Source organism: Lissotriton vulgaris, chromosome 8 (assembly GCF_964263255.1).
Source record: "Lissotriton vulgaris chromosome 8, aLisVul1.2, whole genome shotgun sequence".
NCBI lineage: Eukaryota > Metazoa > Chordata > Amphibia > Caudata > Salamandridae > Lissotriton > Lissotriton vulgaris.
In genome coordinates, this window is record NC_141696.1 from 49525829 (window position 1) to 49539674 (window position 13846).

Below are 13846 nucleotides of genomic sequence, written 5' to 3' on the forward strand. Positions count from 1 at the left end.
AGGGAAGGTGCGGAAGATCTTAAAATTTTTTGCCTCATGTTTAGGATAAAGGCAATAAATGCAGTCCTTATGTTGGTCATCAACATGGATCCTTTTCTTTTCACATGTTCTGCAAGGTCTAAAGAAGGCCTTCTTGTCAGACATCCTTAAGTAGAGAAAAACTGAGTAGAGACTCAGGGAGACTCCCTTCCACACGACATGCAGTGAAAATCTGAGGAGAACTGGCTCTGCATAGAGGGTTCTAGAGGGTGCTGTGAGCTGATTGGTTGGAACAAAGACTTTGGTCTTTTTGGCATAATGAGGTAGATAGGCTACTACAATCTAGGCCTCAGGCCTTTCTCATAGGGCCTACTACTGTAATTTGCTTTTGGCACTGCTTTTTTATATATCGTGGGACTCCCGCCTCAGCGACGGGGAATGATTCAGGCATGTGAATCTATGAAAGATACTCCAATACTGGATCAGTGTGATTTACAACTCCGTGTGTGGCCTGGTTTTTCACTGGGTACTAGGCTAGGGAAGACGCTACACAAGGCAGCTAGTGACTTAAGGCTGGCCCACTTGCCTATTATTGTATGCTGTGGTGGGTGGAAGCAAACAGTGATTGACACTTGAACAAAACCAATGGATGAGGATGGCTGCCTAAAAGCCCTTGCAAGTATTATTACTAGTATGTATTTTTACAATACTCTTTTCGGAAAACATGAGGCAGCAAGACAGCTAAAGCTGTCTCTAGGCCAGTCCTATGATGGACTGGTGTGTTGAAATGTTATGGCTATTTATACAACATGACTGGTAGAAAGGGGGTTGTCACATGACCTAAGCAGGTCATCTCAGTGTGTAAAAGATGGCATTTGACACATTTCCTGTCAGGATACCAGGATACTAATGTTGAATATTTCCCTCATGGGATTCGCCATGTTAAAATCTCAACAGGCTCAACTCTAGAGTCCCCCCACACCTCCACCTATCCTCCAAGCAATCTTCTCATCTAAACAAGTTCTCATGGGTGACATTTATAGTGTCGGAATCTACCTATCCACCCTTAATCTCACTTCACCCTCCATGGAAATCTTCAGGATATCTGCCCTCCCCATTTGTATTTCACATGCATGTTCATCACATGCATTCCTTTGACCTTTTTCCAATGTCACTTTGCCTCACCTCTTTTCTGATCAGGCTGTTCCTGTTGTGGACGGTGCCCCAGGGGGCGATTCCGATGGCGACAATTTCATGGCGGGGGTGTCCTCTGCCACTCCTGATAAAGTCCCACAGTACTTCTCCAACAAGCTTTGTCAGACCGGCATTGCAGCCATTAGTGATGATCCAGGCCCCTAAATTACCAGAATGTTTAAAGATTAGTTGGGCATGCTGATCTGTGTCTACAATTGGACTTTCCATATTTTTTGAAAAAACATATTTTATTGAGTCTTTATAGTACCGCTTGGGCTATTGCCCGACATAAACCACTTTAAGACATAATAATGGTAAAGTACCAAGCATGGAAATATCATTGGGTATATTTTGCATATGTAACAACAACAGAAAACAGAACTTTTGTGCAGACTAGCCCACACTACCTACATAGAAGAGCATGTATAAGTATCTGTGTATGCCCTAGTGGAGAATACAATATGCAGCGTATTATGGCCCAGAACATCTGATGAAGACTGCTTGTCAAAGGGTTTGAGTGGGAATAGGGGGAAGGTCTTTACCCTGGTACGTAGCCCATCTAGACCAAATTTTCAAATACTTCTGAGTGCAGGCCCGCACCTGAAACACCGCTTTCTCTGCAAGAATACATTTGTCTAATTCATTTCGCCATTTCCCTAAGGTCCGGGGGGAAGATCCCTTCCATAACTGAGCAATATCCCGCTTAACGGTAGTGAGAGCAAGGAAGAGCAAGTGTTGTTTGTATCGATTCCCCCCCCCCCATGTTGTCAGTGCTATGGAGTAAGAACAATCTAGGGTTGCGAAGAAAATCTCAGGACAGCACCTCTTTTAGACAGGTCGAGACTCTGCGCCAGAAGGGCTGTATTGCGGTGCAGCTCCATACTGTGTGGAAAAACGTCCCCTCCTCCCTTTTACAACATAGGCACTGAGAGGATACAATAACCCCCATCTTCCGAAGATGGAGGCGCTTGTAATAAATGCGATGGACATATTTAAATTGTATGAGATGGTATCTAGAGGACACCGCAGCACCACGGGGCGCGCTCTTGCCTCAACCCAGTCATCATCTGTCAGGTGTGGGATATCATCTTGCTACGCCTTTCTGGTCTTATGCAGGGTCGGAGTGGAACGCGTTGTCAATTTTTTATATATCTGTCAAGGCCGTCCAAATTTGAAAGCATGGGAGTTAGAGCATGGCCCAATTGGAGGTATTTGTAGAACTGGGTATTATGGAGTTGAAACTCCTCCTGCAGCTGATGGAAGGACTTTAGGGAAGTGTCCTACATGACGTCCTCAAGTGTGGATATGCCGATCAGGTCCCAGTGACTCAACCCCATTAATGTTGCCACATGGCGTAAGTATGTACCGAGCCACAGGGGTGTTGCCTGAGTCAGACGCCATGCAATCCCATCGTCCGAATAGTGTTCCGCCAGAGCCGAATCGTTTTCTGCTGGCATGAGGTAGAGATTCAAGGCTCTGTGTGCTATATAATAGCCGGAGGAGGGGAGCCCTCTCCATTGCTGTGTGTTCCAGAGCAAACGCCGGGTCTGTAGGTCTATTGTACCACCATTCATTAATGACCAAAAGCTGAGAAGCCACATAGTATACGTCTGCCGCAGCAATGCTGCAGCAGTATGTAGATTGCACACAGGTCTGTAGCACCACTCTATCTGCACCCCCGCCCGTAAGAATTTATTACGTATGGCGTTTATTTGCGCAAACCATGAACGCGGTATATGATATGGAAAGTTTTGAAGCCGATAAAGCACTCTAGGGAGAGAGACCATTTTGAAAATCACTGATTGCCCATACAGCGAAAGAGGCAGGGATGACCATATGGCAGTCTCGTCTCAGAGCCCGGCGAGAAGTGGATTGATATTGCGCACCCATACAATCTGTGGAAAGGGAGACATATATATCCTTCTGTTGGGTGTTTTAACTGAGCTGCCCACATACTCCTACCCTGATGACTACATACTGGAAGCATCACAGACTTGGAAGGGTTGGTATGGAGCCCGGTGGTCTGGCCGAAGACTCGGAGGATCCGTAGGGTGCGCGGACCCGAGATCCATGGATCAGTCATAAAGAATAAGACGTCGTCTGCATATGATGCAATGCGGTCAGGTTGTGACCTCCGCCATTTAAAGCCTCAAAGCACTGGGTCTCGGGGAACCCATACCGCCAGGGGATCCACCGCAGGGCAAATAAAAGTGGACACAGGGGACAACCTGCTGTGTGCCGCAACTAATGGGAAAAAAGGAAGAGCGATGACCGGACTTTTCATATTTAATGTTTGTTTTAAAGGTGTGTTTTAGAACTCGAGGAGTTCACTAGAGGTGGTGAGTGAAGCCAGACCAGGAATCTTGCATTCTGATGGTACTAAAAAATTGTGACGGTAGAGGTGTCAATAGATTACATTGCAGGATTTGATTGGTGGCAAAATATATGTTTCTCCCTTGTTTGTAGAAGATGGCTACCATGTGAATATATGTAGTGAGCACCCTGTGATACCCTTTTTGAATCCTAGGTGTGGCTAACAGTCAATAGGGCTCTTAGAGGAGAGTGTGGAACTCAGCATCCTTCTGCAAGACCTTTGAGAGAGCAGTGCTATTTACACCAGAATATACTTATGACCCACTGTAGAATTGGAAACTACCAAACTAAATTAATATCATAGGTGGAGAAGGAAAGCCACAGCTGGAATGAGAGTTTCTCTTCAGCCAACTAGACTGGCAAGGTGACTAACCAGGAATAACCCCTTCATGTGAATTTACCAGTCTGTCAGGGGTTGGAAGGTAAGCCTCAAAGTATCGCTTAAAACCCACATTAATGATAACAAAAACGAAAACATTTCTAAGTAAAGGAACATAGTTATAATGCACCCATGCTTGGCATGCACCAGCTCTGTTCTTACTTGGGAAGCAAATATGTATCTGACAACTGTAAAGGGAATGAAGAGCCAGGAGCAGGTAGGGATACTAATAACCATTTGTATGGTTTCATCTCAAGGGATGGACTGAACCCAGGGTCTCCAGGCTCTCAATACTGATGTGAATTGAGATGCCCCTTCTCACCTGTCCTTCGAGCTGCTTTGACGAGCCCCTTGCTGAAGAGGTCTTTTAGCCTTGGATTCATGTTGAAGTGCTTGGCTCCTCCTGTAACGGAGATCACCAGGTTGGGCTTGCTGAGCTGCCAATGGTCGGTCATCATTTCATAGAGAACTTCGGGAGAGATGTTAATGGAGGCACGCACATACTACAGAGAAAAAGCATCAGAAGAAAAAATGTTAGTGGTAAAAGCGAGTCCACCACACATGTAGACTATATTTCTATGAAACACTAACAAATAATTAGTACTAGTAGGAATTGTGCTGCAGAATCAAAGTGGTACTCCGAAATTATGCTGCAAGAACAGTAAAAACATGACCAAGCTATCTCAAATGATGCCCCCAAACTTGTTTCCTGCTTCACCAAACAAGTCAAATATGAAAGTCTTTCGCAATATTAAGATGGCAACCAAATTTCCTTGTTCACATTGAACTTTCCAATTCAAATTGCATGTATCTGTAATCACTCTTTTGTTTTCAATTACTTTTCATTTTTCGTTTTTCAAATAATTTCTGGATGTTGGTGGCTTTTTCCATAAAGTTATTTTTATTAAGTATCCAATTCCATCACACTTAAAACTGACCAGCCAACATATTTCATCCCTTATAGGGACTACGTCAGGGCAATTTGATTTGTCCTCCTTTCTCAAACTTATTATTTTCCATTTATTTCCAGTTTATGGAAGGCGTAAACTTGAAGCCCACCTGAACAAGCATTAGTAAAAATATTGAAAGTCTTGCTACACATCTGCAATATGTTGTACCACCTTTAAATGGTGAAAATACCCCATACTGTTTAAATGTTATTAGCACAAATACATTGCATCTGTGCTCTCATTAAAGCAGAGGTTGATTGGTAACTTCAGTGGCATAGCAAGGACTAGAATCTGCTTTGCAACTGGGAGTCCTGTTTCCATCCAGCTAAAAAATGAGGGACTGCCCTTGTGGATACCAAGGAAAACCTTTAACAGGACACACCAGGGGGCTTTAAGCGAGTAGACCAATCAGAGATGTGGTTTGGCGTCCATTTGGGCATCCTCCTTCGGGAGCTGAAGTGCGCCCCCCTCCATAAGCACTAGGTGCTGCTGGCCATGGAAAGTGAAATAGGCTTGTTGTTTAGGGCCAGACATGAAAAGTGAAATAGGCGTGTTCCTTTCCCAACAGGGGTGGCCATCTTGGATTGTGGCCTTCCACAAATCTCACACACATGGGCCTGCTTAATTTGACCCTTCTCCGCATAGTTGGTGATGGATATTTCCTCTATGGCCTTGTATGACGGTATTGATGGATACATCCTCTAGTGCCTTGTATGAAACCGGCCTGCTTGATCTGCCTACCTCAGAAGATGTAAAGTACAGGATTGCCTCCTTGGAGTATGCTCTTCCATCTCTATCCCTCACATGTGTCTGCTTAGGTGGAGATGGTTATCTCCTCTATGGCCTTGTTTGATACTGGGATGCCTGTAGAATTCTAAATCATTCTCCCTCTGAATAAACATCTTACCCCTGGAAACATCTTGACCAGACTCTTGGCCTACCTGCGCCCCCTATGGTTGGCGCACATCTCTGACCAGTTTATTTGCGTATCTAATATTCCTGGGTGAGGAGACATGGCGGGTGCTGGTTTGGTGCCGAATCCTCCAAAGCTCATCTCTCCCAACCAAGAGACGGCGGCCCAGAACGCTTTCCAAATCATATATCCTCCGAAACTTAAAAAAGAAATTCTGCAAACGTAGACTACTTAAAATCCATCCTGAAACTATTATTTCAGATCCCTTCTCCTTTAACAAGGGTATCTCCATAAATGATCTCATCTTCTACACTAACCAACACACTCAATGGCGGAAGGCCATTTACTCTCTTATCAAGATGTCCTCTTCCCTTGAAACTCCTCACGGTCTCAGAGTGACCGTTGCGCCCTCCCCTCCCCTTTAGACCTGAAGCCACCATCTCAATTTATAAGATCGGAACCATCCTTATCAAAGCCTCTGACCACAATTTAATGTTGTTTGACAACTTCTTCCCCATCATCATGAAGACAGTCGATAACCTCAGTGTCGCTCCCCATAGAGGGGCTAGCCCCGCAAGGGTTCCGGAGTCCCTGCAAATTCAATCTCCCAACTCTTCATCACCAGCGGCCAACCTAACATCTGTTCCGAAGGGCCCCTCTCTAGCTACCTCAAATCAGAATAGCAATTTCACCAGACCGCATGTTGTGAACGCTGAGGTTCCCCATACAGTGCAAATTCTATCGCCAGCCTCTTCACCACCTGCAGCCAACCTGACATCTGCTCCGAATGGCCCCCATCTAGCTGCTTCTTTTTAGAATGACAATTCTACTGCACTGCATGTTGTGAATGCTAGGGTTCCCCATTCTGTGCAAATTCTATCTCCCGCCTCTTCACCACCAGTTGCCAACTTGACATCTGTTCCGATAGGCCCTCCTCTAGCTACCTCTAATCTGAATAACAATTCCACAGCACTGCCCGCTGGTAATGAGCTACGGATGCACAGCCATCATGAGAATCTACATGCCCCCCCACACAGTTAGCTGGCTCTAACTCCCCTAACTCCTCTAGTTCCACTGCTCACAACGCTGCCCGGATTTCCCCATGATCCCGTTCCCCAGCTCTACCCTCATTCCGGTCCTGGCAACACAGGCTGGCAAGGGTTACCTGCTGTCCGTCCCGTCCTCCCCTCCCACACATTCCTCTAAGCACGCAGTTCAATTTCCCAGAATCCCTTGCCCGGCCCATCCACTCGCCACTGGCCCTTCTTGTCCCTTCCCCCACTAGCTATACTCAGCCGCTGGGTCCCTGGGACCTAGCCTCACAATCCCATTCACACACCTCATTGGAAGACCGACTTGAAAAGATTGCACTCTGCCTTGAACAACTTAGGCTGATATTTGTAGCCTATCACAAATCACTGAGTATCTTACAGATGATTCCAGATTAGGCCGCTCCCTTATGACCAAGCTCCATCTACGCTCATGCCCTTACTGCGATTGCACCTGGTGCAGCTTCCCTCCCTAGGCGAACTACAACCCACTCCACCCACACATCCATAGTTGGGCCTCCGCTCCACACCCTAATAACCCCTCTCACCCCCCCAGATGTAGATCCGCCCTGTCACAATCAAGCGTGATATTCAATATCTAATACTGACCTGTGATCTTCCACTTCCTTCCACCCCTTCTAACTTGCATTAAATTATTGAATCAATCCCCACTGATCCCTTCAGGGAACCTAAGCCAAATACTAGAAATTTAAATATAAACAACCTCACGATAGTCATTACCACGCTACCCCCATCAATTGACACCCTGTTAGTCTCATATGTGCGCTCCTAAACTGCAGATTGGCTGTTAAACACGCTGCGGATATTGCCAATCTCATCCTTGTCCAAGCTCTTGACCTTTTAATGCTGACGGAAACTTGGCTAAATGACTCAGCCGCTCCTATCCTAGAACTTTTAATGCCACCCAACTTTGAAATCATTAGGTTGGATAGAACTAGTGGTCAAGGGGGAGGCATTGCATGCCTACATCATAGTAATTTAACAGTGAAAGTCATTCATGCCGACCTCCTGCCGTCTTGTGAATATCTATGCTTTGAAGTCATTGGGGGTCAACAATCACACATGCAAACTGCATATGTTATACCACCCCCCTCGCAACAACATTCCCTTCACAGAACAGATCATTTATATTATTTCATTGAATGCGGATTTCCAGGCCAGTCAGATCTTCCTGGAAGATTTTATCCTTCACAGGAATGATATGAACGATGTGATTTTCAACAGCCTCAAATCCTTCCTACTTGACCTTAACCTTTCCCAATTATGTGACAGCTCTACATATAACAAAGGAGCCACGCTAGATCTGGTCATTGGCAAGCCCAAGTCTCTCCTCCTGGAGTCGATCCTTCCATGTGACTGGACGGACCACTACTGCATCACCTTCCTCGTCCTTCAATTGTAAAGAGCAAGCAGATCCCAACCTAAGAACCCAAAACAGTTAAAAAGATGTTTAAGGAACATCAACTCACAAGACCTGACGGCGCTCTGTGATAGCATCTTGCCACCCCCTTTGAAAATGTCGGATGTCCATGACCTTATGGCCCACTATCACCACTCAATGCTTAATGTACTTGACTCAGTAGCACCACTTCAGCTTAAATGAGTGTCCTCCAAATGCTCCAATCCATGGCTCAACGATAGCCTTAGTGCTAAAAAAAGAAATCTAAGACTTGCAGAAAGGAAATGGCGATTGCATCCCTCCCTTGAACATCTGTCACTTGAGATTCTTGCGAAGCACATACAATAAACGCATCAGATGCTCGAAGGCCACCTTCCTCAGAACTCAATTAGATCAAGCCAAAATCTGTCTAACTCATCAAGTCCCAAGCCAACAATAATCCTAACCTCTCCTCTCTTGGTCAAGGGACACTCCCGAACTGCGAAGAATTTGCTGTTTTCTTCACTGATAAGACTACTAAGATTGAGATGGAATTAAGCTTGGCCCTTGATCTCCTCCCGAGTGGTCCTCTGAACACCCTTCGCCCTTCAGAGTTGACTAACACTGACCCTTCACAGCCTTCCTCCCCAAAAACAATGCATCTTGGAGTGTGTTCCAAACCTTGGATGAACCAACTATATGCAAAATGCTGTTGACCTTGAATCCTTCTAATCAATACAACAACCCTTTGCCATCGAACCTGTTCCCGGAAGTGAGATCCTCCTTACTAACACTCTGGACAATGATCGTCAATGCTTCTCTTATGCAAGGTTTCATTCCTGATTGCCCTAAATCAGGTCAAGTTACCCCGATCATCAAGAGACCAAATGCTGATCCCACGGACCTTCGTAATTTTCGACCAATCACGAACATCCCCACCTTAGCAAAACTCCTGGAGAAATGTGTGCTCGCCCAACTCTGTTATCACATCGACCACTTCCAGCTCCTGGACCAATGCCAATCTGGTTTTGGCCCAGGTCACAGTGCAGAGTTGGCTCTAACACACATTGTAGATGATGCGCTTAGAATGCTGGATCACAATGAAGAATGCCTATTGATCCTTCTTGACCTCTCGTCAGCATTTGATACTGTCAAACACGATCACCAAATTGACCTTCTGGAACATAGCAAGGGGCTGTCGGGGCCAGTTTTAAACTGGTTCTCTTCGTTCCTTCACAACAGATCCCAAAGCTTGAAGGTGGACCACTCCTTGTCACATCCTGCACCGGTCACTCTGGGGGTTCCCCAAGGTTCAGCACTGTTCCACACGCTCTTTAACCTGTTCATGGAACCCCTGACAGAAATTCTAAAATCCTCCAGCATTCATTATCATATGTACGCGGATGATACCCAACTATACCTGAAGAACGCCTTCCCCGAAGACATCCAGTCTCTCAATTCAGTCCAGCTGGAAACACAAAGATGGTTGACAAGTAATCACCTGAAGTTAAATGCTCTTAAAACGGAATTCTTACTGATCTCACCCCACAACCAATCTTCTGTCATGGAGCAATGGCTGAATCAGCTGACTGCTCTTAACTGTAGACCGCACCTTGTGGACTCAGCATCTTCACTGGGTATCATTCTGGACAAAAGTCTGAACATACAGAAGCACATCAGTTCCCTCACAAAAGGAGCAAACTTCCAACTCAGACTACTCAGGAAATTCAAACCCTTTCTCCCTGATCATGACCTAGAGGTTGAAGTACAAGCCTTAGTGATCTCAAATCTGGACTATGGTAGGGCAACACTTTGCGGCCTGCCTAGAGTGAGGACGGCTCCTCTTAGGGCTTCCCTAAACGCCGATGCTAGGCTCTTAACTGGCACAAAAAATATCACCACATCTCTCCGGACTTGCGGGACCTGAATTGGCTTCCTTAGCATGGCTCTATCATTTGGCTTCTGGGTCCATACCCGTTGATTCAGGCCCAGCCTCCTGGTTCACGAGTTTCTTGGACAATTCTAGATTGTGACTTTGTTGCGCTGTTGATTCTGCTGTGTCTGTTTTTCCCTCAGGATAATGCTTGTCAATTAGATTTTGATTTTGTTGCCTTGTTTGTTCTGTTTTGCTTATAACCTTTGTGATGTATAATCTATGAAGCGCTCTGATACCCTCAGAGGTCATGTTCGCGCTATATAAAATTTTAAAAATAAATAAATAAACAACACTCTATTGCCTACAAGACAGCATGGATAATGCAGTACTGTATAATGTACATATTAATTTTTGCAAGGCTGCACACAACAAATAAACTGATCCCATTCTCAAAGATAGAGCCACATGTATGGATTGATCAAGCCATATGTGTAACACTTGATAGCATTATAAACCATCCCAATCTCTCTTCATAGACCTAAACTTGTTACATCTACGTCAGACAAACAATGAGTTGTGATCTACAAGACCATTTAAGGACTCATAACAAATTCATTCTGCACTAACGTAACTAACAATACTATAGGTCCTGTTAACTCCAGGGTTGCAAAATTGACTGGATTTAAAGACTGAACCCTGGGAATTTAGAGAAGTGAAAGATTACCTGGAGAATTGGTGATTCCAGGTCTGATTCACCCAATAATTCCTAATTATTCCACATAGTTTAACCGCTGATTTAATCTGCCGCTTTCAGCAGTGCAGCATCATGGGCTTGCAGTGTTATTGCAGACTTTGACCCCTTTACAATGGGGCCACTCACTTTGGCTTAAGTTGCCGGGCATGCATGATCTGGTGGAAGGAGGACTCACTCCTCAAGTCAAGAGCATTTAGCAGATCGAATCCATGAATGCAATCCAAGGAGACTACAACAGTAACTATATATTAAGGCAAGATAAATATTTCTTACCTGCTGCAATTTTTAAAGGACCAATTGGAAGCAAGATCAAGGCCCTTTCTGATGCAAGATCAATATCTTCAGACATAAGCAAAACAGTTATGTCTATTCTGAAGCAAACTTGAAATCTTAAATCTAAAGACACTACTGTCTCTAATCTGAGGCAAATAAAAGATCTTTTTTCTAACTGAAAATCTAAATTTCTAAGCTGCAGCATGAGTTGATATTTCTATTTCTGGAGCAAGGTCAAGATCTCTAGTTTGAACTAAAGTGTAAAGGTAATCAAATGAAAGAGATTAGCATCTGTAATCTGACATAAAATTAATATTTCTAAACTGAAGCATGAACAATATCCAGTCTGTACTCTCCTCAGCCTCTGATATGTGAAGTAAAGTCAGCATGTGATCTAGAGCACAGTGAATATCTCAAATCAGATGCAAGAGCATGGTCTATAATCCAAAGGAAGATCTGTAATCTGAAATGTCAGTAAGGATGAAAGTCCTTGCAGCAATTTCCCTGAACCTGCTCCTAATGTGATTGTGCTGGTGAACCTGACAATTGACTTGCACATTTGAATCCTCTCACAAGTGTTAATTCCTCAGTTTTGGAAATTGGCCATCTAGGCAAGAGTGGAAAGGGACCTCTTGTGGGTTCATGATAAACTCGGATTGGGTCCAGGTGCGGGTTCAAGATGGCGGGAGCCTTTTATGTCCCTGTGGCTCAGAACAGGTGACCAGAAAACTAGCCCTTGGAGTCACTTCTGGAAGACCTGGGTGCAGGTAAAGATGCAGGGCTCAACAACAGGGCTGGCCTATGAGGGTACAAGGCAGGCTCAAGGCAAGTGGTTCTTCCAGGTACAACATCAGATTGGGAGAGTGCACAGCAGGCCAGAGCAGCAGATAGTCATCAGAGTCCTTCCGCAGGCGCAGTAGGGAACTGAGAAGTGGGTCTGAGAGCCATATGTTTATACCCTGGTACCCTGCTCCCAGAAGGTAGAAGTTTCCTGGAAAGGTCCTTGAAGTTTTAGGACTTTCCTGCCTCTCTTGTCCTGGCTCCAAGCTGGCCGCACCAACAGTGCAGGGTTGTTCCGCCTATTGTAAGGAGACTGGGCACAGCCTATTCAGGTGCAGGTGGTGATGTGCTTAACTCCACCCAGTGGCATTTTCAAACTTGTATGATAAATTACATTTTACCATTAAAGAGGGTTTATCATTTAAAGTTTATAGGTACCAAACCTTCTCAATCAGGAATTATACTTAATAGATGTATTAAGTAATCCCCAATGCTGAGGGAATAGAAGATGTTTTAGCTTTTTCATGAATGAAAGTTTCTCAAAGCTTTATTAACGACCACAAACAGATACAGCTGGGTTTGCGACAATGCAAGCTTCCTTTAATGCACAGAACAGGCACGCCTACGGCTGCTCTTTGGCTCTTTTAGCATTCTGGGGCTTGTAGTTTGTCTTTTTTTACATTATGAGGAGTATAATCTCACAACTCATTGTAAGTGAGAGCTTTGTATTATTTCTCACTTAACCAATTATAGTACTGGAAGTACTCTCAAGGTTTGGCTTACATCCCCTTCACCGGTAAAAAAAAGTGTCATGTTGGGGAGCCACGGCCAACTGCCAATTAGGTCAAGGGAGCCACAGATCGAAAAAGTTTGGGAACCACTGCCCAATGTTAATATATGAGAGGGGTTAGGCCTCATAGTAGTTCAAAGTGTATCTGGAAGTTTTTCACTACCAGGACATGTAAAATTAAAAAGTATTTGTCCTGCCTTTTACTTACACAGCACCCTGCCCTTTGGGCTACCTTGGGCTTACCTTAGGGGTGACATAGTTAAAAAAAGGGAGTTTAAGGTTTGGCAAGGGGTTTTAAATGCCAAGTCGACATGGGAGTGAAACTGCACATACACGCTCGGCAGTGGAAAGCCTGAGACATGTTGGAAGGGTTACATTAGCGGGTGGCACATTAAGTGCTGCAGCCCCAATAGTAGCATTTAATTTACAGGTCCTGGGCACATATAGTACACTTTACTATGGACTTATAAGTAATTTAAATATGCCAATTGTGGATACACCAATGTTACAATGTTTTAGGGGAGTGAGTACATGCGCTTTAGCACTGGTTAACAGTGGTAAAGTGCCCAGAGTCTTAAAGCCAACAAAAACAGACAGCAAAAAATTAGGAAACAAGTTTGGGGGGAAGACCACTTAAAGGCTGTCAGGTGTAACACGTGTCCCCCTGCTGAAAGTGGGGAGAGCCACCCAACCTCCTGGGAGATCTCATCACTAAAGCGTAAGCACCTAGAGAGCCCATCAGCATTTGTGTGTTCTGACCCAGGTCTGTGTTCCACAGTAAAGTTAATTTCCTGTAGGGAAGTGGACCACCTCAACAATGTTGGGTTCTCATTTCTCATTTGCATTAGCCAACCGAGGAGCCTGTAGTTGGCCTGAATCTGGAAGTGAGTCACAGATAGGTATAGTCTCAACCTCTTCAGAGCCCAGACACACAGCAAAGGCTTCCTGCTCAATACCATTCCACCTCTGTTCTAGGGGTAGTAACCTCCTAGAGATGAAGGTTGCAGGTTGGTCCAGGGCCTCCTCATTAAGCTACAATAGTACTGTCCCTACGCCTTGCTCTGGGGCATCAGTTTGAACTATGAATTATTTTCAAAAGTCAGAGGCCCTGAGCACAGGAGCTGTGCACATGGCTTG

General features: G+C 44.8%; 1 protein-coding gene across 1 annotated transcript in view; it reads right to left on the bottom strand.

The window, feature by feature from the left end:
- LOC147693352 (transient receptor potential cation channel subfamily M member 2-like) overlaps positions 1-13846 on the bottom strand; it is a 3804886-nt gene that overhangs the window by 3602432 nt on the left and 188608 nt on the right. The window contains exons 3-4 of the mRNA XM_086935946.1: positions 4248-4428; positions 1165-1334 (exon numbers count right to left, since the gene is read on the bottom strand). Coding sequence (XP_086792072.1) covers positions 1165-1334; positions 4248-4428 — 351 coding nt within the window. The remainder of the gene's footprint in view (positions 1-1164; positions 1335-4247; positions 4429-13846) is intronic.